At 46.4% G+C, this 25,922-nt stretch overlaps 1 protein-coding gene across 1 annotated transcript; it reads right to left on the reverse strand.

Moving 5' to 3' along the window:
* Window positions 1-3,779: 3,779 nt before the first annotated feature.
* On the reverse strand, window positions 3,780-23,691 carry TRIM47 (tripartite motif containing 47). Its single transcript, XM_060271837.2, has 6 exons — window positions 22,708-23,691; window positions 13,960-14,055; window positions 12,922-13,152; window positions 10,585-10,780; window positions 7,756-7,830; window positions 3,780-6,141 (listed from the first exon to the last, which is right to left on the reverse strand). The coding sequence occupies exons 1-6, from the start codon at window positions 23,500-23,502 to the stop codon at window positions 5,516-5,518; spliced, it is 2,019 nt and encodes a 672-aa protein (XP_060127820.2). The 5' UTR covers window positions 23,503-23,691; the 3' UTR covers window positions 3,780-5,515.
* Window positions 23,692-25,922: the final 2,231 nt, after the last annotated feature.

The following is a 25,922-nucleotide window of genomic DNA, read 5'->3' on the forward strand; positions in this document are numbered from 1 at the left end:
AGAGAGAACGGCCACTGCTGTTGCTGCTGCTGCCGCCGCCGCCGTTTATGAATAAAAACTTTCTTACGAAAATGCAGAGAGAGAAGGCATGTACTTTTGTAAACCAAGAAAATAATTAATAAAAATATTTTTTAAAAATAATAATAATAAAAACACTTTCTGCTGGTCTCGTGGTTGTGAAAAAAAAGGAAAATATTGTTGCAAATATGCTTGAAGTTACAAACTGTGCAGCGCAAATGGCTCGTTTGATGCTAGATTGTTATAAAACCTGAAATGCTGGGAGAGGGAGACATTTGTGGGACTCTGATCCGCATCGCTCAAAGCCAAGGAGGAGTGGAGTTCAGTTCAACGACATCGAGAGCATCGCTAGTCAAGGTGCTGGTCCACCGACTGGTGCTGGTCCACAAGCCGTTAGCGGCTGATTTGCAGCGACTCTCAGCTCAGGTTGGGTGGGATGCTTCGAGGACCAAATATGGTACTGACCCTGACACATTTTGTGAGGTGGGGAATGCCCTTCCCCTGCATCAGATAGTTTGAAAAGCGCTGATCTAGAGGTCCGCAGGCTAGCCTGGAAGCTCTTGAGCCCTGCCATTGGGGGGGGGGAACCCCTCAAATTACAGAAATGTTCTCCTGAGTTGTTTTGCCTAACCAGGGATGGGCAACCTGAAGATGTTCCTGGACTTCAGTTCCCAGCATCCTGTGTCATTTTAATGTAAAGCTTAAATTAAACTGGATAGGGACAGTGGGTTCTGGGCTACAAAAACTTATGGCATAATAAAATGTAAGTCTTTAAAGTGCCACATGGCTTGCCTCTTTTGTGTTTCGCTATAGCAAATGAACTCTGTTGACATTTGTCTTGTCTCCAAATTTGTTTGTTTCTCACTGTGTATAATAAACTGTATTAATTCTATGAAGACCACATAAACAGGAAGCAGCAGTGGTCATATGAATCAAGTACCGTAACTTGATTTCTGGTGTTTCTGCCAAACAGAACAGCTGCAATTCACAGCAGGTATTTAACCTTTTTAAAATATATATATTGGCACTTTAGTGGTTTTATAAGCAATTTTTACTACTATTTTAGTTTGTTGTGGTTTCATGCCATTTTTTTTAAGAGAGAAGTTTCCTGGCTGGCTCAATCACATGGCTAAAACACTCATTTTTCCAGGGCTTTAGTCCAAATTAAGAGGCTGTAAGCGAGAACTGGATGTACATCCATGACTGATCCCTCACTAGCAATTGTGGTAGAGTTGGCAAGCCCTATTCGAGAGAAGACTAGAGTTGCAACAGAATGGAAACTGGATTATTTTTAATTTTTAGCCAGTTTGGCAGAAATAAAATTTGTGATTGGTCATTATGAGAGACCAACAGCTGTAGCTTTTTAGCCTGTCTTAATCCCTTGGTTTCAGAATGATTACAATGTTGTATTTACACATGGGTTCATGTGCTGGGCTCATGCACTTAACATTAGCTAAAGGACCAGGAAATGCTGAAACAAATAAACAAAGCAGACATCTGCTCCTATTCCTAGCCCAGTGCTCTTCCAATAGGGAGAGGTGAGACATCAAGGCTTTCACCATCTGCCAGGCCCAGACTCACAATCTATGGGCCCTCCTCCCCTTACAAAACTGCACCCATTGGCCATTCCATTTGACTGCAGCAGAGAGGTGAAACAGTGAGGGCCGACCCCTTCATCAGCCTGGGTAGACTCAACTACCGGTATGCTCTGGGTTTTCCCAGAACTGAAGCAGTATTGTCTTTTGCAGGGATCATCCCATCCAGTTCATTAACTTCATCATATAACAAGGGAACACTTTTCATCTCAAGGGGATGCACTCAATCCCTGGCATCCTTCAGGGGCCACATGCTAGGGGTGGGCAGGGCCCAAGGCAAAAGTAAGTGGAGACGGGGGCAAAAGTGGGCAGAACAATGGATGCGACTCTACAATAGGTTACATTCCACCCGTACAAAAGCTGGAGGTTTTTGTGTGCATAACAAATCTGTGAGCAATGGAGCTTCCTTCCTCTCCTCCCTTGGCACCCTGCAAAATTGGCTCTGGGGGTGGTTGGAAAAAACCCAGAACAGCACACATAGAGGAGGGAAGACGCCGATATGCTCGCGCAGGTAGAACATTCAACATCGGTCGATGTTGAGTTCCACCCTGTTGAGTTCCACCCTGTACACACATGCACACCTCTCCATTCAGGCAAACAAGCAGCATTATAATAATTCAATGACATGTTTTAGCCAGGCAATAGCAGTCAAGGGTATGGAGAAGGACCATTGAGCAACATTGTCTGGAGAAAGTCCTGAGGGCAGCACAAAGAGATGTGAAGGGCCATATCCAGTCCCCGTGAGGTCCTCCACCCTTGTTACACAACAATATATGCATGTTCTTGGTCAAGTGCTGATTATTTCCCTATTCTCACCATTTTTCTTTTGTACTATTTTGGACAAATTTGCTCCAGAGATCTTCCCCATAGGGAGTCAATTGCTCTGTCTTTGATACTGTACTAAGCTATCATTTTCAACTGTTTGCCACCTTCAGCACTTAGGCAGAAAGTGGGTGGGCAAAATGAAGTAAATAAAGTTAAATCCATACTCCCCAAACCACTTTGCCCTCCCCACAACCACAAATACAACCCCTTAACCTGGGGCCAGACATGCATCTCCTTTACAGCAGAATCCTTTATGTGTCTGCTTAAAAGTTCAATGGGACTTACTTGCTGGGATCATACATATTGGACTGTAGCCTTAGCACCCTATAACCTAATAAAGACTTAACTATTACAAAACCATAAATTTAAAATAGGACACTCAAACCAGATATGGTATATTCTGCTATTTTAATTGTGTTTACGCAGTCTCTACTGCATTTTTATTTTTTATTTTTCTTATCACTTTAATTGACCTTGTTATTGTTTTTTTTTAATACTTATATTTAATGTGTTGTCACGTAAAAAACCAGGATATAATCCGCCCAGAGTCCTAGGAAGGTCACAGGAGGTCATTACTTTCAGTGACGGTTTGTGTTAAGCTCACTGCCTTACAACTTGATCCTAAAACTTGCTTTGTGGCATTATAAACAGCTACCATAGCTGCCAAGTTTTCCCTTTTCTCGCGAGGAAGCCTATTCAGCATAAGGGAAAATCCCTTTAAAAAAGGGATAACTTGGCAGCTATGACAGCTACACCATCAGCACTGTAGCTATGGGAAGTTGCTTGGCTATTGCAGTGAGATTATTCCAGTATCACAGGCAGCAGCCAAAACAAATGAGAAACTGGAGCGTGAAGATTTTTTTACTGCAAAACAATTATATTGCAGAGGCTGTATCCATTCCCATTTTTCATGGAAGGCAGAATCTATATAATGTGGATAATGAAGGTTACTCAGGTTGCGTTACCAGCTGAGCTTGACTTTAGTGAAAATTTTGTAGTGCCATGATGGCACTAGAAAATTTTGTGTTACAGTAATCACAAGTCTCACACTATGATATTTTGTGGTAGAATTTAAAAGTTGCAAGGCATTTTTATGAAATTAATCCAGATTGTTTTCTTCAAAGAGGATGTACATGCTGCATGAATCGAATAAATAAAGCCCTCATTTTATTTAAAAATAAAAGTAGACACATAGGTGTGCAAACTTTATACTGTATAGTTGGCTGCTGCTATCCACAAAAGTGTTATTATTTGCCCATAGTAAACTGGTATTGATTGAAAACATTGCAGAAAGTAAGTTCATTTGTTTGAGGTTAGCAAAGAAAGACAAACAAACCAGGATATGTTTGCATATTCTTTAATGGCAACTAGATTCTTTTAAACTTTTTTCCTTATTATTTCCTCACACATGTTAGATTATACAACTGTGCATTATTAATAATAATAATAAAACAAAGCAGAAAGGTTACCACCACCCAAAATTGGGGTGAACAGCAGCACAGAATTACCTAAGGAAGCAAATATACTGGCTTTATTGTTTTGCTCATGGAGGAACAATTAATACAGCCAATTTTGGTTCAGTGTGAAATTTCCTATTGTTCCAGTTTATCCCCAAAGTGTTTTTAAGAATACAGTAAGAATACAGAAACCACACTATCATTGTGGTATTCTTTCAATAACTAGTTCCAATGGCAATAGGTGAAATTGTAAGGGCTGCATTTATAGGCATATCTACCAGGAAGTAGAGTCTCTTGTTCAACTCAAGTCAAACTAACATATTTAGTATCTGGCTGAAAGATGAAAACGCCAAAACATATGCTGACCAATGATGGTGTGTGTGTGTGTGTGTGTGTGTGTGTGTGTGTGTGTGTGTGTGTGTGTGTGTTGCTATTGTGAGCAATTGCGCTGTAGTTATTTCCATTAGGGGAAGTAGAAAATAACTTTGGTGACCTCACCGTTTCTTGCTGGTAGGCAGGAAGAACTGCATGAGCCCAGACAGCAGGGACGAGTGAACTCATACAATTAACCATCATGTTTCACCAAATTCATAATATTTTTCACCCAGTATGCTGCCATTTATTTTGTAAAAGATCCACCCTTGGCAGATTGGCAACAAACTGAATAACTGGAAGAAAACTCTTGCAGAAAATAACCATAATGCTGAGACCACGGGGCTAATAAAAGACACAAGCATTTCAGCAATTCAGTTAATGTCAGGGAATCCATGAGATAAAAAATAATAATCTTCAAATGGTAAAAATCAGTTCTGTCTCTGAACTAGCTAAGTTTTATTTTTCCATCCTTCCCAATTTATACGAAGAACTGTAATTATCTACTAAAACCAAGATAGCCTAGAAACAGAAGAAGGTCGTCTGTTTCAACTCAACCACCAGCTCCCATCTTAGAGAACAGCAGTTTAAATCAGAAGATTTGGCTCAGTGCCCACAGAAAAATTTGTAACTCCTCACAAGCTGGGCCAGAGGTGGGGTGCCTGTGGCTCGCCAGCTGTTAGGGGACTCCAAATCCCAGCCACCCCTGTCAGTCTGGCCAATAGTTAGGGGTAATGGGACTTGTAGTCCAACAACATCTTGACTCCTGTCTTAAAGTAACACTGATATTTTCCCCGCCACCACCACCCCGGCTAAGAGAGCAGGAAGAAGCCCTAGAATTGATGAGTACAGAATCAGGAAACTGTGTGTGTATGTGTGTGTGTGTGTGTGTGTTAAATACATTGGATTAATACAGAAAATGAAAGTTCAGACTAGAATCAATCCTCTCCAAATCCCCAAACAGCAGGTGAAAGGTAACAAACTTGGTCTTCGAGTTTAAGCTCAGTGTGAACAAACTGTAACTATGACTAAAAATCGAAGAGGTGGCGAGAGAGAGAGAAGACCAACACGGAAAAGGCCCCTTATCTTTAAAGGCACTAGTCAAATGACTCAAAAGGTAGCAGGGACAGATATATGGGTGAAGAGCCTAGTAACCCTGTATCATGGAAGTGACATGCTGTTCTAGGAAAGACCCCGTTTTAAATCTCTTTACCCATTCCTTTCCTGCTCTACCGCACACGGAACGAGTTACCGTCGCTTCAGCACCGAAACACAATCTTTCTTGAGAGGCCCAAGCTGCATGTGGGCATCGACGCTTTCAAGGAAGAAGGCTGGCTTGAGGTTGTGCGTAAAGAGCGCCGGAAACTGGTGGTTGATCTTATTCTGGAAGGGGTCAAAATGGCCCTTCTTGAAGCGAGCCACTTTGAACTGCTGCAAGCACGTCATCTTGGAATCCTTGACTCCATAGAAGGTCAGCACCTTCTCCGAGTACTCCAAGTACACCCCAATCGTATGGAAGAAAGGCTGCTGTATCACGCAGTCAAAGCCACCGAACCAGGCCACGTAGTTCTGCCCGTTCCACTGCAGGCAGCAGGAGTTCTCGTTCCTGCCCAGGCGGCCCCTGTCATAGGACTCCTGCGGGTTGTAGCCTTCCGTGATGACGCCAATGCTCACCCAGCCGTCGATGATCTCCACTTCCCAGTAGTAGTTGCCTCGGTTCATTAAGTTCTCGCCCAGCACCTGCTCGCAGTTGACAAACCTGGTCGAGCTCTCGGGGTACGCGATGGGGTTCAGCACCCGCTTGGCTCCCTTGGTCCCAAACAGCTGGAGGAATTTGTCGGCAGTGTCGCTGTCCAAGTCGATGATGAAGGCAACTGTGGGGAGTGGGGAAAGGCGAGAAGAAGGCGGAGCAAGGAAGTCACACAGTATTAGTTATCGTGTCTTCTTGGACAACAAAACTGAAACATACCATCAATGAGGTTGGTGCTCCTCAGTAATCATTCAGTCTCCTGAACTTATGCACCCTTGGCTTAGGAGTCTTGGGTAGGATCTAACGCTGTACGAGTGATGTTCTGCTTATGCAATGGGACTTCCCCATTCCTCTCTCTGCACCCCACCCTACAAAAAATGCTCCAAAGGGTCCCTTATCATGGCGGGGGACTGCAGGGGAAAGGAGAAAAGGAGGGTAGCAACACAAGAACAGGCCTTCTCTGCAGTGGCTCCCTGCCTGTGGAATGCTCTCCCCAGGGAAGTTCGCCTGGTGCCTTCATTATACACCTTTAGGCGCCAGGCAAAAACGTTCCTTTTTAACCAGGCCTTTGATTGATCTTATTGACACTCTATGCTCTTTTAAAATGTGGCTCTTTTGGGGGGGGGTTGTTATTTTTTAAATTGTTGTTATTTTGATTATATAATATTGTGGTTTTTATGTTGATCTTTTCTGTGAACTGCCCTGAGACCTCCGGGTATAGGTTGGTATATTAACAACAATAACAACAACAACAACAACATAATTGCATTGCACAAGCAGAAAGCTGTTGCATGAGTGGAACAGCAGTGCTGGATACAACCACATGTTCTGAAAACTCCACTGCTGCAACCAACACATATTCTGCAAAAACGGTTGGATTTTTCCTAACTACATTTAAATTTGTGCATACCACTTGTGTGCCGTTTAGCCCTATGACAAACTTTAGCTGGATTGGGTTTCTTTAAAAAAATGTTTTCCTGCACCTTATGTGTGTGTGTGTGTGTGTTTTGGGAAGGTGAAATAGGGAAAGCAGGTGGGAAGATGGGGCATGGAGTGTAATAGTCATTTAGAGGCAGAGAGTGGCAGAGCTATGGAAACAAGGAGCAAAGATGTACCGCACTCTGATTTCAGAGACCCCTTCTGTTTTCTATACTTTCAAGGTTTCTCGTTTCCTCCCCATATAAATGCATTTTAAATACTGATAGCTCAGTTCCCCAGATTTACTTTTTAAAAAATATTTTAAAATCCAGTTTCTAGTCCTTATGATATACAGTATATTTAACGTAAATCTCTTTTTTATGCCATAGCCTTATTTTTCCCCCCTTTCATGCAGTGATAGAACTGAATATGTTTTCCATCTCCTCCAATATGTGCCTCTTTATGACCGGAAAAGGGGGTGGCGTAGCTTTACAGGCATCATAGAATCATGCCGCACAAGGGTACCACAAGGGTCATCTAGTCAAACCCCCTGCAATCCAGGAATCTTTTGCCCATGTGTTTAAGTCCCCATATTTTCAGCTAAACCTAGCTAGCCCAGTAAAGACCAGTAACTGAGACACTGAACGTTTTCTAAAAACAATACTCAAGCCTTTTGTTTTCACTGGACTGTGCTCATAATTAACTTTGTGTGGGCTGACATTTCTGCTGTCTGCAACACATCTGCCGTCTGCCAAAAGTTACACCATCAGCAAAGAAACAAAAGCCAAAGGAGATAAAACATACAATAAAATGGTCTTACATTTGAGAAAATAATCTCGGGACTCCAAACAGGCGGGATTGCTGCTTTTTTCTGGAATCGGGGGCTCAATGGTCACTGTGAGGAGAGGAAATTGTCAAAAATTTACCTCAACAAAAAAAGACAGCAAAAAAGGAAAAGGAAAAAACCAACCCATCACACAAGGAAAAGAGGCTTGTTCATTAGAAAGTATCCTGGCTGATCAGACGCAGGTGTAGTATTCCATACAACCATCTTTTACCTTAAATTCATTTGTCATCAATGGGACTGCTGTGATTAGATTCTTAAACCTATTACAGTCATACCTCGGTTTAAGTACGCCTCGGTTTGAGTATTTTCAGTTTAAGTACTCCACGGACCCGTCTGGAACGGATTAATCCACTTTCCATTACTTTCAATGGGAAAGTTCGCTTCAGGTTAAGTACGCTTCAGGTTAAGTACAGACTTCCGGAACCAATTGTGTTTGTAAACCAAGGTACCACTGTAATCAGACGAGGGAAATCCCACAGGATGTTATCCCACAATCCAAGATCCTAACATGTCCTTGTGCTACTACAAAGCCAGCCAGCAGAGGGCTCTGCTCATAACTGTGTTGTGGTCCTGTGCTCATCCAAAAAACAACAACACAAAACACATTTTACAGAGTTGCTGGACCCTGACAACTTTTTCTTCTGGGTCTGCAAACCCTGATTGCATCTCTACTCTCCTTCCTTCAGCCTCCCCACCACCACATAGGGCTCTGTGTGGTGGTGCCCAGTTATCATAGAATCGTAGAATTGGAAGGGACCCAAGGGTCATCTAGTCCAACCCCCTACAATACAGGAATACAGGATACAGAGCATCTATGGCAGATGGCCACCCAACCTCTGCTTAAAAACCTCCAAGGAAATCCACAACTTCCAGAGGGAGACTGTTCCACTGTTCTCATGGATGTCTTGTTTCTGCCTCTGGCTGGGTCTTTTGGAGATAGTGGCAGCACACTGTGACCAGGAAGCAGTTAGTGCAAACTCCCTGGTAAGTATCTAGGAAGTAAAAGGTAAAGGTAAAGGGACCCCTGACCATTAGGTCCAGTCGCGGTTGACTCTGGGGTTGTGGCGTTCATCTCGCTTTACTGGCCGAAGGAGCCGGCGTTTGTCCGCAGACAGCTTCCGGGTCATGTGGCCAGCATGACTAAGCCACTTCTGGCGAACCAGAGCAGTGCATGGAAATGCCATTTACCTTCCCGCTGGAGTGGTACCTATTTATCTACTTGCACTTTGATGTGCTTTCAAACTGCTAGGTTGGCAGGAGAAGGGACTGAGCAACGGGAACTCACCCCGCTGCGGGGATTCGAACCGCCGACCTTCTGATCGGCAAGCCCTAGGCTCTGTGGTTTAACCCACAGCGCCACCCACATCCCTTATCCAGGAACTACTCCTCCCTGAAACATGGGGCATGTATGGGAGAGGGTGGGGAAGCCCTGAACAGAACAGAGCTGATGCTAGGCTAGTAGTCACATGTTGCAATAGTTTCTTTAGGGAGCAGTTGAACTTGAGGACTAAGCCAGCAAGATCCACTCCAATTCTGGCAGGAGAATGAGCTTCAATTGTATACCTCCCTTGTGTTCTGAAAGACAAGGCTCTGTTTCAAGGAAAAGCCACTTTGGACATCCTCCCCAAACCACTGCTGGCCACACCCGGTGATGTCTGTTTGTTGCCTTCTGATTTATTTGAGTCTTTATGGAAACCTCATTTTAAAAAAAACAACCCCAAGCGGGAGGCACAGGGCCCAGAAACCCAACACCAATTTAAGAGAGTCTTGTTATTATGCAATTTCAAAACAGCTGCACCACTTGCAGTGCTTTGACATGGAGGCTGTAGCCTGAAACATCTTCTTCCTTTGAGACTGCTGGCATTTGACATTCATTTAGGTAAAGGCAAAGGGACCCGTGACCATTAGGTCCAGTTGCGGACGATTCTGGGGTTGCGGTGCTCATCTCGCGTTATTGGCCGAGGGAGCCGGCGTACAGCTTCCAGATCATGTGGCCAGCATGACTAAGCCGCTTCTGGCAAACCAGAGCAGTGCATGGAAATGCTGTTTACCTTCCCGCTGTAGCGGTACCTATTTATCTACTTGAACTTTGACGTGCTTTCGAACTGCTAGGTTGGCAGGAACAGGGACTGAGCAAAAGGAGCTCACCCCGTCACGGGGATTCGATGACCCTTGGGTCCCAAGACTTTGTGGTTTAACCCACAGCGCCACCCGCGTCCCGTTTGACATTAATTTAGGCAGGTACAAATGCCAACATCAAGGGGAAGATGTCAAGCAGAGATGGGGAACCTGTAGCCCTCCAAATGATGCTGCACTCCAGCCCCCATCGGTTCCAACCACCATGGCCAACGGCCAGAGATGATGGCGAAAAAGTCCAACAACATCTGGAGAGCAGCAGGTTCCCACTTCCATGATGTAAATGGTGCCTAATGGGTTCTAATGTCGCAAAGTTTTTACTGCATGTTAAAAGCAGCAAATGTCTACAAGCAAAATTCAACAAGTGAATGGAAGCTGATGCAAGTGTCCTGAATTTGCATAAGGCTGGGTACCCCAGCTGCATATCAAGCTTTGAGAAAAGACTGGGAGAAGGTAAAATACTGAAGCAAAGATCCTGAGAACTGGCAGAAGGCAAGGAAGCAACATGGAGACAGTGGATTCTTAGCATTTGCTGGGCACTAATAATTTCTGCAGAAACCGCATGGTAGCTATCAGAGTCAGCAAAGAATTCCGTAATCAAAACACTGCAGAATGCATAGCGCTCTACATGGAATGCAAGGATAGGATATTCTGTCTGCTACAGACCTTCTGGCATGCCATAAAGAATGGGTCCTTCGTCTCCGTTCCCTGAGAGCTGGTCCCACCGGTTCTTGCAGATGTTCACTAGCATTTCCTTCACAGCGAGCACGGCCTGGCTGGATTTGATGAAGCTCAGCTCTTTGGGGAAACTTGCACATGAGAAGCTTTTCTCTTCGGTGGCTATTTTCAGTGCTTGGAACTCCTGGGCCAAAAAAGGGGGGGAAGAGGGGGGGGATATACAGCAATTGAATGGTGGGAGGACTCATTCCACAGAGCCACCTCTTTCCTGAGCACCAGAGAGCCTATGGCTGCTGTTTGTGACATGGAAACATACCAGAGGGAGGGAGGGGGACAGAGCAGTTACACTGGCAGGAGATGCTGGCATGCTGCTGTTCCAAATGTGGATCCAGGAACATAGAGCTCAGCAGAGCGTCCTCCCTATATAAGGTCCGTTTACCCAGGGCCCTTACACAGCGGATGAGGGCACATTTCCCAGCAGAGATCCAGATAGGACTGAGCCCTGTGACTGCATACTACCCTTCTTCAACCTGGTGCCCACCAGATGTTGCCGGACTACAGTTCCCATCAGCCCCAGCCAGGATGGCCAATGGTCATGGATGATGTGAGTTGTAGTCCAACAACATCTGAAAAAGGCATCAGACTGGGGAAGGCTATCAAAAATCAATGAATGGCCTACAAATTGTGGGGTGAAAAAGACAAATGCCCATTGTGTCCTACCTTCCTGCCCCTGTAGCGTCTGAGCATGCCCACCTTCCTATACAAAAATCACCAGTCTGGAGCCAGAAAAAGCAGCATCTGCCCATAAAAAAATTATGGACAAATTGAATCAGACTCTCCACTTGCAGCTCGCTAGAGAGCACAGCACTTCTCCGAAAATCCTCCCCTTTTTTACTGTTTCCAGAGAGGGGAAATCCCTGCCATACATTGAAAGCACATTACTTTCTGTAAAATGGAGAGGAGTACAGGGTCAGGTTTAAGGTGCTGGTTTTGACCTTTAAAACCCTATGTGGCCTAGGACCCTTGTGCCTACGGGACCCCCTCTCCTGGTATGCCCCACGGAGGACCTTAAGGTCCAGAAATAACAACACTTTGGAGGTCCCGAGCCTCAAGGAGGTTAGACTGGTTTCAACTAGGGCCAGGGCCTTTCCAGCACTGGCCCCAACTTGGTGGAACGCTCTGTCACAAGAGACCAGGGCCCTGCAGGATTTAACATCTTTCCGCAGGGCCTGCAAGATGGAGCTGTTCCGCCTGGCCTTTGGCTTATACTTACTCTGACCCCTTATATGGGATTTGGTATATAAATTTTCCCTTGGCTTTTTTGCTGGCCCATGAGGACCAGCATGGATAGCTGGCTCGGGTGAATATCTGATGTTTCCTCCCTTTATGGTCTTGATTTATGGGCTACTACTAAAATGAGGCTGCATTTTAAGCTGCATTTTAAGCCGTACTTTAATTAACTGTTTGGTGGTTGTTGTTTGTTGTTTTTTCTATTACATTTTATTGTAATTCATATTTGGTGTTAGCTGCCCTGAGCCCAGCCCTGGCCGGGGAGGGCGGGGTATAAATAAAAATTTATTATTACTACTACTACTACTATTAAAATAATCCTGGTCCGGCTGCACTGGCTACCAATTCAAAGTGCTGGTTCCGAGCCCAATTCAAAGTGCTGGTTTGGGCCTATAAAGCCTTAAATGGCTCAGGACCACAATACCAAAAGGACCACCTCTTTCCATATGAACCTACCCACACCCTGATATCATCTTCTGAGGCCCTTCTTTGTGTGCCTCCTCCTTGAGAGGTCCAGAGGGTGGCAACACATAAACGGGCCTTCTCTGCAGTGGCTCCCCGTCTGTGGAATGCTCTCTCCAGGGAAGTCCGCCTGGCAACTTCATTATACACCTTTAGGCGCCAGGCAAAAACGTTCCTTTTTAACCAGGCCTTTGCTTGAACTGATTTACATCCTATGCCCTTTTTAAAAGGTGCTGTGTGGGGTTTTTTTGGGGGGGGGGGCTATTGGGTTGTTGTTTTTATTTTGATTACTGTATATCTTTTGTGGTTTTGTGTTCTGGTTTTGTTCTGTGAGATGTCTGGGTAGAGGGCGGTATATAAATGTCAAGAAATAAAATTGTAGTTTCTTCAGGGCATTGGGAACTGTAGTTCTGTGAGAGGAACTACAGTTCCCAGGATTCCTTTGTGGAAAGTCATGTGCTTTTAATGTCTGTTAGATGAGCTTTCAATGTATGGCGTGGATCTGCCCAGAGGCAAGGAATGAAGCGCTTTTAGGGGTGACTCTCTACTGGAATAACACTCAGGGGCACAGACCTGCAGGAAAGAGATGGTGTCTGTGCTGGGAACCTTCTCCAGGTTCCGCTTGTGTTCGGTCAGTGTGTCACGCCTCTCTTCCTTCTGCCGCAGCTCCTCCGCTGCTCCAATCAGCATTGCTCTTTCCCCATCTTCAATGAAGCCAAGGACTTCCTTCTGAAAGGCTGCAAGGACCCTGGCCGTCTCGGCAAAGAGTTTGCTGACCTTTTCCTTCTCTTTCTGAGCAGTGCCCTAAACGCAACAGAGACAGCTTTATACCAATTAACATCCATGAAGATTGCATATTTTTCCACCCCATCCCCAAAAAACCATGCACAAGTCCAGATCCTCCTTTTAAAGTTGGCCAGGTGGGGGAGGGCAGAAGCAATCAAATCTTCTTCAAGATCTGATTGCTTAAAAATACCCACTTTAAGCCAGACTAGGTATGTTGTTGAATGCAGGAAACATGTCTGGATTATTCCATTTTAAGGCCCTCCAATCTTTATCAGGACCACAACGTGCAAAAAGGCAAACTTTAGGGGGGGGGGAATTCCCATTGCTGCCAAATTCACTAAGCCACTATATGCTCTTCTGTCTTTTATCTGAGTGCCAGAAATGAGGGTATCTCTGCAAGTGGAAATGTAGCATGTCATGGAAATGGCTACCTTGGACATGCTAATTTCTTACAGGCATGGAGTTTCCCCCAGTCTGATGGAACGTTGAAAAATGTGATCCTACACCTGCAGTCTGAAGTGGTACAGCCTAGGAAAAGCACAGTGTGATCCAGTTCTCAGGAAACTTGTATATTTGTGCAACACGAGTGCATCGATGGAAGAGGATTTTTGTTCTTTGCTTACATGTTATCTTTAATTAAAACTCCCAACACTGCAGCAGAATTGGATCAGAATCAGTGGATAAACCACCTCTCGATACCCAGGCCGAGAGACAGCCCAGATCCCCTTGGCACCAGGAGACAATGACATGGAAATATATGAAAAGAACAGGGCACGGTGTGTGTATGTATTTGTGTGATCAACATCCAGACTGAAGCCATCTTACTTTGATGAGGTCCACAGTCCTCCTTGTCTGCGCAATAGTGACTCCAAGTTCATCCAACTGATTCTCAACGCTGTTCAGGATTTTGGGTCTTTGGGCCTTTTGAAGAAAGGGAATCAGAATGTCACCTCGCATTGACAGAAAACAATACATTTCTCTTCCAGTCCTCATGCATGTAGAGAAATATTCACCGTTAAATCTATTTCTAGAAAGCAAGAATGGGGAACTCTGGCTTTCCAGATTTTGTTGGACTCCCAGTCCCCATAAGTCCTGGCCAAGCTAGCTGCGCCTGATGAGAGTTGGGAGTCCAGCAACATTTGGAGAGCCAAGAGTCCCCCACCACCACTCTAAAGATTAAAAAGGACAAGTTCTTTGAAGGTGGTAATGATGAGGCTTCACTTTGCACTGTGCCTGATTGCCCTTGCTCCCCAAAACCCTTATATTCCCTCCTGTCCATTCATTCTGCATAACGTATTGCCCTTATTGTCTCTCCTGCCTATTATATATTTGTTCTTGACAAAGGCTCCGCTAGCCCATAAATCTAAGCCATGGTTTGTTCAACAAACCATGAGTTAACCACCACAGCTTATTTCTCCAACATTTCTCCTTTAAAGCCCTAAATGGCCTCAGCCTTCTAAACATGAAGGAGCATCTCCACCCCATCATTCAGCCCAGACACCGAGGTCCAGCACCGAGGGCCTTCTGGTGATTTCCTCACTGCAAGAAGTGAGGTTACAGGGAACCAGGCAGAGGGCCTTCTCGGTAGTGGCACCCGTCCTGTGGAACGCCCTCCCATCAGATGTCAAGGAGATGATGATGAGGGTGATTAGTTTTGTTTTCCAGCTCATGTTCTCTCATGCCTTTGTAACCTGGTGAACATCCGGGGTGGAGTAACCAAACAAGCCATGATTGAAGAAGGGTGCTGGGTTCACATACTACACACCAAGCCATAGCTAAACTAGTGCTTTTGTGTGTGTGATAGTACTCACAGGTACTGAATACTGTTACACATTTTTTGTGGCTCATGGCAGCCATTTTGTGCTGGCACCCATGGCACTTTTATCAAGATACGAGTAGCAGCACCTTGGTTTTTATTTTTAAAAAAACACTGAGTAAAACAAAGGTTCATAAGTCAACAATAAAACACGGTTTGTTGTCAGTGAACAAATAACAGTTAAATGGCTAGGCAGGTCTCTCACACAATGCTAACAATGTTTTTGATTAAACCATGGCTTAGTGTTATATGTGAACGAGGCCAAAGTAATCTAAACTGAAACAAATCTTTCCCCTGATGATCTATCAAATGTTGACCCCAAACATGAGTTGGTTTGTGTTTGGAAATGTTATTGTAATGTATTATGTGCGTGTGTCTGGTTTTGTTTTGTTTTTGCAAAAGCAACAATCTTTTGTCTACTTTTAAAGACCTGTAAAGGAAGCGGTCTTCCCAACTGTCTGACATTTTAATTTTGACTGGAAACATGCCCAATTCTGGGAAGCTAAAAAGAGCAAAGTGCTACTGTCATGTGGCTCCAAACTCCATTTAAACAATGTGCTGGAGTGAGATAAAGACCAGACTGAGAGGGTTGCAAGGAAAGGAACAATCGTAGCTCTATCAGAGAAAGCAAGAGCCACAGCCCAAATTGCATCAACACCCTCACCCGGACCAGAAAGCAAGGAAATTAAAGTGCCATGGAGAGGGCTTATCTGGTGAAGCCATACTAACCCATTGATCTCTTTAAGCAGACCCAGGGAGAGGGAAGGAAAGGGATTTAACTGAGATGTAGCCAAGATGGTTTAACAAAAAAAATGGCATTATTTTTTCTGGTCATAAAAGCTGCTTCTTTTCCAAAAGCAGGGAATACTTGTTCCTTAGTCGTATGTGCTAATTTATATAAACATATAGAACATAAAATTGCTAGCATTTAGCAGAGCTAGCATCAATAGCCATGAACAATTTGATTTGACACTGGCCAATAAGGTAAAAATTCTATTTCTTTTGGGGCATGTTCAGCACCAATCTGTCTGTGCTGTGTACTAGTTAGGGTGTTGTTAAAGGACCAGGGTTCAAATCTCCTCTCAGCCCCTAAACTAACTGCCCAACCTATGTACTTTTCTCACGAAGATAAAATAGAGGCAGGGGTGGGAAAAACAAGCTACCCTTCCTCGAGGTGGAATATAAATGCAGCAATAAGAATGATTAAGTGCGTTCTGACTAACATACATATATGCATGCGCTCACACATGCAAGGGATATTTTTTTCAGGTGTGCCGCCATGAAAATAAATAAAACTTGCTTAAGCCATCCCAGGCATGGGAATCCTTGACAGCAAGCCAAACCCTATCTATTTTTGCCACACAGGAAAGTCTCTGCCTCTTCCCTTCCACCAGGAGTGATAACATTTTATTCCGGGCGAAGGGGGAGGTAATTAACAGACGGGTTCCCTTCTGTTCATCAGCTACAGACTTGCTCTGGCTCCATAACAGAACTGGGGTCAATTTATGGTTGTCTGGCAGCAGGAGAGAACTTCACTGTCTGGAATTCTGACTTCATACCAGCTCCAGACAATTGGTCCTTCAAACCTAGTAGTGGCTATCCTGACTGGCAGCCATTCTCTGGCATCTTGTGCCAAAGTCTTTCCTGGCCCTGCTACCCGGGAATGCCTTTCAGCTGGAAATGCTGCCGAAGACTGAACCAGAGACCTTTTGTACGCAAAGAGAGTGCTCCCCACAGTGAGCCATGGGACTGTCCAGTGGAGGCTGGTCCATTAGGGGGAAAGGTGAACTACCCACCAACCTCGGCCTGCTCTCTGCCAGCCCCCACCTGCCTGCATCCTTCTTACTTACAGCCAGTTCAGGGGGCAGCATGACTTGCCATCTTGTTCATCCTTGGTCTCATTGTTGCCCTTGTCGACCTCAGCAGGGAGGAGGATGGAGACAAATCTAGACTTAGTTGGCTCTGCCAATCATTGGCTCTTTCTACTGTTGGGCTCCCAATGGGTCCCACCTGCCGCTGGGACTGTTTCTAAAATGTTTTGCTCAAAGCTTATACAGTGGTACCTCTACTTACGAATTTAATGCTTTCCGAACACACATTTGTAAGTAAAAAAAAATTGTAAGTCGAATCCCATAGGAATGCATTGGGAGAAAAAATTCATAAGTCGAAGCAACCCTATCTAAAAATTTGTAAGTAGAAAATATCCTATCTAAACCGCATCCAAGATGGCGGAGAGAGCTCCATTTGTAAGTAGAAAAATTCATAAGTAGAGTTATTCTTAAGTAGAGGTACCACTGTATGCAATATTTCAGATTGCCTTTTCAACCCCTTCAACTAACTCTGTCCTGATTAACTTTATTCCTCCATTGTTACACCATGCTATTAGACTCCTCCCATGATGTGATATATGCTTTAGAGACTGCCCCAAACACCCCACTTCTGTGTCTCTACGACAGCAATGTGGAGGTGGTGCTCCTCCAGCTGCTGTGAGATTCCAACTCCTACCAACCCCTAGCCAGCATGCCCAGTGGTCAGGGATGATGGGAGCTATAGTACAAGATGCGAAGAATTGCTGTAGACCTTCACATCCTGGTCATCACCTGTTTGATTTACTCCCATCCGGACATCGGTACAGGACTCTATATAAAAAAACATCTAGGCACAGGAATAGCTTTTTTCCTTGTGCCATCAAATTGTTGAATCTGTAGTTGTGGGCGGAAGGGAGGCCAGTTGGTGGTATGGGGTCTTCTCGCTGTGCTGTTGTATTGTGAGGGGAATAGTGTTTGTATGAGGTACCGTACGTGTGTTTTTTTGGGTTTTTTTAACATTGCAATGTAGTCAAAGCAAAATTCCAAGTATGGCTGATACTTGGTCAATAAATTATTCTATTCTATTCTACAAGGCCACTGCTTCCCCATCCATGTTCTAAATGTGACCACCTGGCACCCATTTAGGGAGTTTGCACCTATACTTTGAAAGCCACAGCTGTCCTGCCTGTGGCTGATGTAGCTTTAATCCCTTTTGCAGGGTTTATGCTACATGCCAGAGGTACTGGAACAGACTGCAGTATCAGAGTCCTTCCCACGCTAATGAACAGAAAGCAACATTCTCTAAGCAGGCCTTTTCGGGTGTGATCATAGCATCAGTTATGGTACATTACATGTCATTATACCCAGAGGGCTACATCTTTCCTCTGGGCGGCCTTTCAGGGGTCACATGCTGGTGGTAAGCCTTGTCAGATGCCAAAGTAGGAAGAGCAATAAATATGAATTTTAGCTTTGTGCACCTCTTTCTCTTCTGCTCCTCAATCCAGGAAAGCAAGAGTTCAAGGACCCATTCCCAGCCAGGCTGAACAGGGAGGGGGTGTGGCTTGAAGAGAGTCCTGAGGGCCAGACAAAGAGGTTTGAGGGGCCCCATTCAAGCTCCAGGCCTGAGGCTCCCTGAGGCTGGCTTAAAGCATGTTAACAGCCAGTGCTTTGTCTAACTTTTTATGTACTCCCTTCAGAGATCAGGAAGACATACGGTAGACCTCCAAATACGGTACTACTGGACTACAACTCTCATCATTTCTGGCTGCGGCTGGTGGGAGTTGGGAGTCCTAGAACATGAGGGGCAAAAGGTTCCCCACCTCTGGCTTAATGTAATGGGTCGCAAGAGTAGTGTGAACACTGAGGAAAACATTTTCCTGGGCATCCTGAGGTACGAGTAGTGATGTACTGTATCCTCGAGAATATTCTCCAGAGAATATTCTCCCCTCACATCACTAGGTATGAGGCATCTCAGTCGGCCTTGAGACTAGAGAAACAATGGTGTTGTGATGCAATGGGAGCTTGCCTGCTCTGTGTGGTCCCTTGAGAGTTCCCATTTGCGGAAGTATCCTCCACCCTTAAATGCTCCATTTAAGAATAACAACCTTGAAACGAAGTTGTTTTAGGGAGTTGTAAAGTACTGCTTGCAGTGAGCCTTTCCAAGTTTAGCCATCTCTCCCAAAGAGAACACAGAGATGGGGTTTCCCAACTAACCCGGAGCTTTAGGATGAGCTAAACCGAAACTGACAGCTCAATTAAAAACTAGCAAGTGAAAATCTAGGAGATGAGTCAGCGTCAACTGGGAAGGGGAGCGATGGAAAAAATGCCCCGTCTCAACGCAACACAAAGGGCTAACGGAGCAAGGAGCGGAACCTGGGAGATGAGCCAAGTGAAATAAAGAAGCCGGTCTGAGCCACTGTGGGAAAGAGAGGCAAGGGGAAGAAATGAGTCTCTGGTGCAACTGCGCGGCAGTCAGATCAGAAACTGGTTGGGCCCAGTTAACAGGCGCACAGAATTAATCACACCCTCCTCCCACGCAACTTTTGTTTTAGCCTCCTCCCCAAATCCAAAAGCAACAAATTGTTTGCATGTGTGTAATCTGGCAGGCCAGGCTGAAGTTCAGCTAAATGTTTGTCTTTGCATTAGGAACATCTCACTGAGGGTTTGGGAAACACAGGCCCCCTACCCCACCCGCTTTCACTGGAAAGCTCTCTAGGCGTTGGCTGAGCACAGAACAGCACCAGAAGCAGAGATGTGGGTGTGTGACTGGACCCCACCCATAAATTCAGAAATCCAGACACCTTCTTCCAGAACCTCTAGACAACTCTAAGGCTGCAATCCTAACTACGTCGACTCTGAAATAAGCCCTACTGAACTCAGTGTGGCTTACTCCCAAATAACTGGGATTAGGACAGCAGCCCAATTAAATAAAAACCTCTATGGTCTATTAATTTCAGAACATTGCAATTTTAAAAGGAAATGTTCTTCCCTGATCAATTATCTACAATCCTATTACCTACCTCACAACCCCTTCTAGATTCTCGGGCTCTAAGCGCTTAACCATGGCAACAACCAGCTCCCCAAATCCCTTCCCAATGCTCTCCTCTCTGGGTCCTGGCTGCACATAGCATTCACCTGTCTTTCTTGGTAGCTCTTGGCAAAGCCCATCCCCATAAGCCCAAAAATACTAGTTGCAGAATACTGCATAGCTTCAGAGGAGCTGAGCTCACACATGCATGTACCTCACATGACGTATCAAGCATTTGGGGACTTGCAGATCCGTGGAAAATTACTGAACTCCCAGCTGCACAATCAGAAGTGCGGCAATGGATGCAACTGTGCTAGACAGCTGTCAGATGGTTGCTATGTTGATTAGTAAGGGATGTGGGTGGCGCTGTGGTCTAAACCACTGAGCCTCTTGGGCTTGCCGATCAGAAGGTTGGCAGTTCAAATCCACACAACGGGGTGAGCTCCCGTTGCTCTGTCTCAGTTCCTGCCTACCTACCAGTTTGAAAGCACGCTAGTGCAAGCAGATCAATAAGTACCGCTATGGTGGGAAGGTCAACGGCGTTTCTGTGTGCTTTGGTTTCCATCACAGTGTTCCATTGCGCCAGAGGAGGTTTAGTCATGCTGCCCACATGACCCAGAAAGCTGTTTGTGGACAAATGCTGGCTCCCTTGGCCTGAAAGCGAGATGAGCGCCTCAACCCCATAGTTGCCTTTGACTGGACTTAACCCTCCAGGGGTCCTTTACCTTTACCTTTTACCTTATATTGATTAGTCCCCCTTTCCATTATGAATCAGGTTAAAAAGCAGATGCAGCACATCTATATATGCACTCTTACAATGCAATTCTATTTATGCCCGAACCAAAGTAAATGCAATTGAATTCAGTGGGACTCCTTCCAGTCACAGACGACTCTGGGGTTGCATGCTCATCTCGCCTTACTGGCCGAGGGAGCCGGCACATAGCTTCAAGGTCATGTGGACAGCATGACTAAGCCGCTTCTGGTGAACCAGAGCAGCGCACAGAAATGCTGTTTACCTTCCCACCGGAGCGGTACCTATTTATGTACTCGCACGTTGATGTGCTTATGAACTGCTAGGTGGGCAGAAGCAGGCACCGAGCAATGGGAGCTCACCCCATTGCGGGGATTCGAACTGCCGACCTTCTGACTGGCAAGCCGTAGGTTCTATGGTTTAACCCACAGCACCACCCGCGCCCCTACAGCCATGGCAGGGGAGACATAATTAAGTCAGAAACCTGAGCTTAAAACATGTCATGTATACCTGAAACCATCCTGAAACACCCTAAGTAGTAGCACTGTCCATAGAACACATACTCCAGTTACTCACACCCTCCTCCAGATCAACGACCTAGCCTTACAGATTCCTTAGCAATGCCATTCCAAAGATTTCCCAGATAGGGCTGTGCCAGTGCCACTTCAACCCAGGCAGAACAGCAACCCTCCCTCTCCCAGAATTGCAAGATAAGATAAGTACTGTAGTAACCAAGAGCTGGCAACATTATTTTGGTACCCAAGGCACAAACTCCCACAAGTAGAAATACAATACAGGTAGCAGTAAAAATAACCTCAAATGTAACAACCTGCTAACAAAAGTCAGCCGCCTAAGGCAGCTGCCCCACTCGGCCTAATGGTAGGGCCAGCTTAACTGCCGTCTACTGAGTCGGCCTTCTGGTCCATCTGGCTCAGTGCTGTCTACTGGCACCAGCTGCTCAGCATCTCAGGGCAGAAGTTGTTCCTCAGCTGAGCTACTTGGTATTCTTTTCTCCAGAGATGCCAGGGGTTAAGCCCCTGCCTACACACACTTCCACAAAGCTACAGCACCCTAAGAGGCAGTGACTGGTCCAAGCAGGTCACTAAGTCTGCGTCCTGGCTGAGTGAGGATCTGAACCAAATCCAACACATGTTCTCTCTCTCTCTCTCTCCTGTTCATGTATCCTCTTTGCAGACGGTTGTGTGTCTTATTTCACTTACTTCTAATTGTAGTAAGCCAGCCCTTCTGTGTTTGGTGGTGGTGGGGATCTCCTCTCACTCTGTTGAGTTGGACCCTAAACCATTGCCCCAAGGTCCTGCACTGATAGCACTGCTCTGCCTTCCTATCCTCAGAGTAACTACACACTGCTTCAAATTCTGAAAGCTTACAGGGAAGGGTCTTTCAACAAGCTCACACTTCTGAGTCTGAAGCATGGAAAGTGATTTGAATTGTATAATTTGGCAGAAGATTTGGTTTAATTGTTTAATCGATATTTGCATAATTTGCATAATTTGGAATTGGACTGGATATTCAAAGTGGAAAATATAATAAAAATGTTTATTTTAAAAAAGTTCGAGGAGTGTGTTTCTGAGCAGACACAGAGTGCCCTCCCCCTGTGCCAGCTTTTAGGAAATAAGGTGCCTGCTTTTCAGATAACTTGAGGCACCTGACAAACTGCTGTCCCATCCTTCTGGATTCAGGTAGGTAGCCGGGTTGGTCTGACAAAGTGGAAATACAGTAAATAAAAAATTGTCCAGTAGCACCTTAGAGACCAACTAAGTTTATTCTGGGTGTAAGCTTTCGTGTGCATGCACACTTCTTCAGATACACACGTCTCTAAGGTGCTACTGGACATTTTTTATTTATGCTGTCCCATCCAACAGGGACCTGCCAGCCAGTCACTTTGCAGCGGCCTCAGGCAGCTTCTCCCAACCAGTCCCTAGCAAGGCTCCTAAATTTAACACGTCGAGGAGGAGCAGTGGCCGACACCCACCCACCCTCCCACCCTCTTCCAGTTATTCCCGGGCTGGAACTGGTGAGCGAAGTTTGCAGGAATCTCCGCGCACTGCAGCCTAGGGTAGGGGAGTGTCCCCGCCCTCCGCGCCCCTGGAGCGAGGCTGCACAAAGGGCCCCCTTTGTGCCTGGACGGCCGGGCGACCGTCCTACTCACCTCCACGTGCTCCCGCTCCACCTCCACCGCCACCACTTCATGGCCCCGGTGCTCTTGGGCCTTGCACAGCTGGCAGATGCAGCTCCGGTCCGTCCGGCAGAAGCTCTCCAGGGGCTTGAGGTGCAGCTTGCAGAGGCTTTCCTCGATGTGCCGCAAGGGCGGCACCAGCCGGTGGCCTTGGAAAGCGGGGCTTTTGAGATGAGGCTGCAGGTGCGGGGAGCAGAAGGACGCCAGGCACACCAGGCACGACTGCGCCGCCCTGGCGCGCTCCCCGTCGGTGCAGAAGTCGCACAGCACCTCTTCGGGCGGCGCGTCCTCCGACGGCGCGCAAGAGTCGCCGGGCGCGCACGGCTCCGGCGGCTTGTCGGGGGCCATAGCCAGCCCCGGGCTGCTCGGGGCGGGTTGCCGGACCTGCAGCAGCTCGGCCAGGGTGTGGTTCTTCCGGAGCTGGAGGTCGGCCGGGAAAGGTTCCTGGCAGAGCGGACAGCGGGAGTTACTTGGCGCGCCGCTTCCCGCCGCGACGGCCCCCGGGTGGTGCCTGTGCGCCCCGAGGCAGCTCAGGCAGAAGTTGTGGCCGCAAGGGGTGGTGACCGGGTCCTTGAGGGCGTCGAGGCAGATGGGGCAGCTGAAAGGGCCTTCCTGGAGATGGGAGACTGGGCTGATGATGGGGCCAGAGCCCGCATCCATGCTGCTCGACTCCACCGAGAAGGAGGCGAAGAGAGCGCGCCTGGGCTGCTCCCTTTCCCACATCCAGGGCAGGGCAAGGCAGGGCGCGGGAGAGCCAACTCCGCCCATCAGGAACGCGTGTCACCGACGGGCAGCTCCGGCCAGCCCCACAGCGGAGATTGCCGAGTCCAGCCTCCCGCTTAAGGGGGCAGCGTGCGCGTTCCCGTTCCTCCTGGAGGCGCGGCCCCTTCACCGCTCCCACAAAGGTGCGAAGCGGAGGAGGTGAGCCCGCACGCTGAAATTCCACCAAGAAAGGGCAGGGACTTGGCCCCAGTACTTCCTTTGGCGCACCGGCAGGGAGCCACATTAATAACGCCTTTTCTTTTTTGTCCTGGTGTGAATTTCAGTAGCAGACGATCGTGTGAATGCTCCTTGTTGCGTGTTTGGGGCAGAGCGAGGAACGAAGTTGGATAAGACAAATCTTTCATTGATTAAGTGTCCCCTCCGAAAAGGAGGATTTCAGCTTGTCGGTGGAACTCTTTGACCCCGACCCCGGAACATAAAGGGGGCATGTAGCTAATTGTGGTGTGATGCTGTGGCCCTTTTAAGACACTGTCACTACATTGTTTATGGCGGGGGGAGGGGTTATGGTCCGCCAGGTGTTGTTGGACTTCCAAACTCCAGGCAGCATAGCCAATGGTCAGAGTTGTAGTTCAACAACGCCTGGAGAGCCACAGGTCCCCCCTGCCGGATTTATGGTGTCGTGGAAATGATGCACGATACTAAGCGTGCTTTCTCTGAAGTAAAACCCAACGAGTTTCATGAAGGAGGTTTATGCTCCAAACTTTAGCATCTTTAGGCTTGCAGGCAGCCTCATATGAGTTGTGAAAGAATCACTAGATCTCGGAGATCTCTCCTAGCCAGCGCCCTCTAAAGATCATATCCACAAATACAGCAGTGGGTGGGGATGATTATTGCCCTTCAATTTTTTATTTAGTTTTAATTTCCTCTGGTAATCGGGAATGAATTTCTTGATTTGGAGGGGGGGGAGGCACACGGAATTATGAATCTCCCGTACAAGGTGAGTCTAAATTCAGCAGCTATCATAGAGAATACCATCCTTTCATATGTGCTCGCTTTCATATGTTTGCTAACATGGAGACTGAGCAGATTTTCAAGGATATCTTCAAAGATACAATTTTGTTTGCCTAGGATAGGGTCAGAGAAAGGGACAGAAACACACAAAGTTTAGAAAGAGCGCACCTAGCAAATTCAGTGTTCAGATTGTTTGGAATGGAACTGGAAGTAAAATGGCCAGTATCAAAATTCTCTTATTTAAATCAATAGCATAGCTGCACTTGGGATACAGTGCACGGTTCTGCCCACCCTTCTCCAAAAATTCATTGGCATGAAAAAAGGGGGCAGATAAAGCTATCAGAGCACCTTCCCTAATTTAGACAAAAGGCAACAAAGAAGGGGCGTGATAGTGGCTTATGTATTAATAGGATGAGTGAGATAGAAGTGGGTGGAGAGATAACCCAACCCTCCCCTCCCCTGATACAGTATTAGAAATTGAGGGCAACTAATGAAAGGGAAGTACTGTGTTCCGCATCTGCTGTCAGAGGCAGCATACTTTCAAATACCAGTTGCTGGGAATCACAGGTGGGCAGTGTTGCACTCAACTCCTGCTTGCATGCTTCCCTCAGGCTTCTGGTTGGCCACTGTGAGAACAGGTTGCTGGACCAGGTGAGCCATTAGCCTGACCCAGCAGGCTGTTCTTCCGTCCTTATTTCAGAGAACAAATGGTGATGGCCAGTAAAAGTTTGGAATACACAACTTCAGGGATGATAGGTCTATCAATGGCTATTGGTCACTGTGGAACTTTGAAGTCATACACCTCTGATTTTATCTACCGAATCGGATTTTATCAGATGCACAGGAAATCAGAAGCGATTTTGTTTAACCAACCTTCAATTAAGCAAGCAAGATCATACTTTTCTCCAAGGCACAGCTGTGGAACAATGAGAAAAGCTCTTGGACTTGAGGGAATTAATCAGTACACAAAATACAATCAAAAATAGGGGTCACTGAAAGTTAAGTCCAGTCAAAGGTGACTATGGGGTTGCGGCGCTCATCTGGAGTCAGGCCGAGGGAGCCAGCATTTGTCCACAGACAGCTTTCTGGGTCATGTGGCCAGCATGACTAAACCGCTTCTGGCGCAATAGGACACCATGACAGAAACCAGAGTGCACGGAAACGCCGTTTACCTTCCCTCCACAGCAGTACCTATTTATCTACTTGCACTGGCGTGCTTTCGAACTGCTAGGTTGGCAGGAGGTGGGACAGAGGAATGGGAACTCACCCCGTCGCAGGGATTCGAACCACCAACCTTTTGATCAGCAAGACCAAAAGGTTCAGTAGTGTAGGATACCCAGTCCCTGGCAACTGTGAGCTTAAGGTCACCCTACTAAGAACCAGATCAGTTTTGTTTCTTGGATACTCCTCCCTGGGACTATGACAATTTTCTAGCTCACAGCTAGAACAGGGAA

The sequence above is a fragment of the Zootoca vivipara genome, chromosome 2 (genome assembly GCF_965207765.1).
Source record: "Zootoca vivipara chromosome 2, rZooViv2.hap1.1, whole genome shotgun sequence".
Classification (NCBI taxonomy): Eukaryota; Metazoa; Chordata; class Lepidosauria; order Squamata; family Lacertidae; genus Zootoca; species Zootoca vivipara.

Bases quoted from the DNA above. Each gene is read 5' to 3' on its own strand.
- TRIM47 (XM_060271837.2), bottom strand. From the start codon at position 23,502: ATGGGCGGAGTTGGCTCTCCCGCGCCCTGCCTTGCCCTGCCCTGGATG. The intron at 7,831-10,584 runs GTCTGTAGCAGA...CTCTCCTCACAG, and splicing joins TCTTTATGGCATGCCAGAAG to TGACCATTGAGCCCCCGATT. The intron at 6,142-7,755 runs GTAAGACCATTT...CACTCCCCACAG, and splicing joins CCGAGATTATTTTCTCAAAT to TTGCCTTCATCATCGACTTG.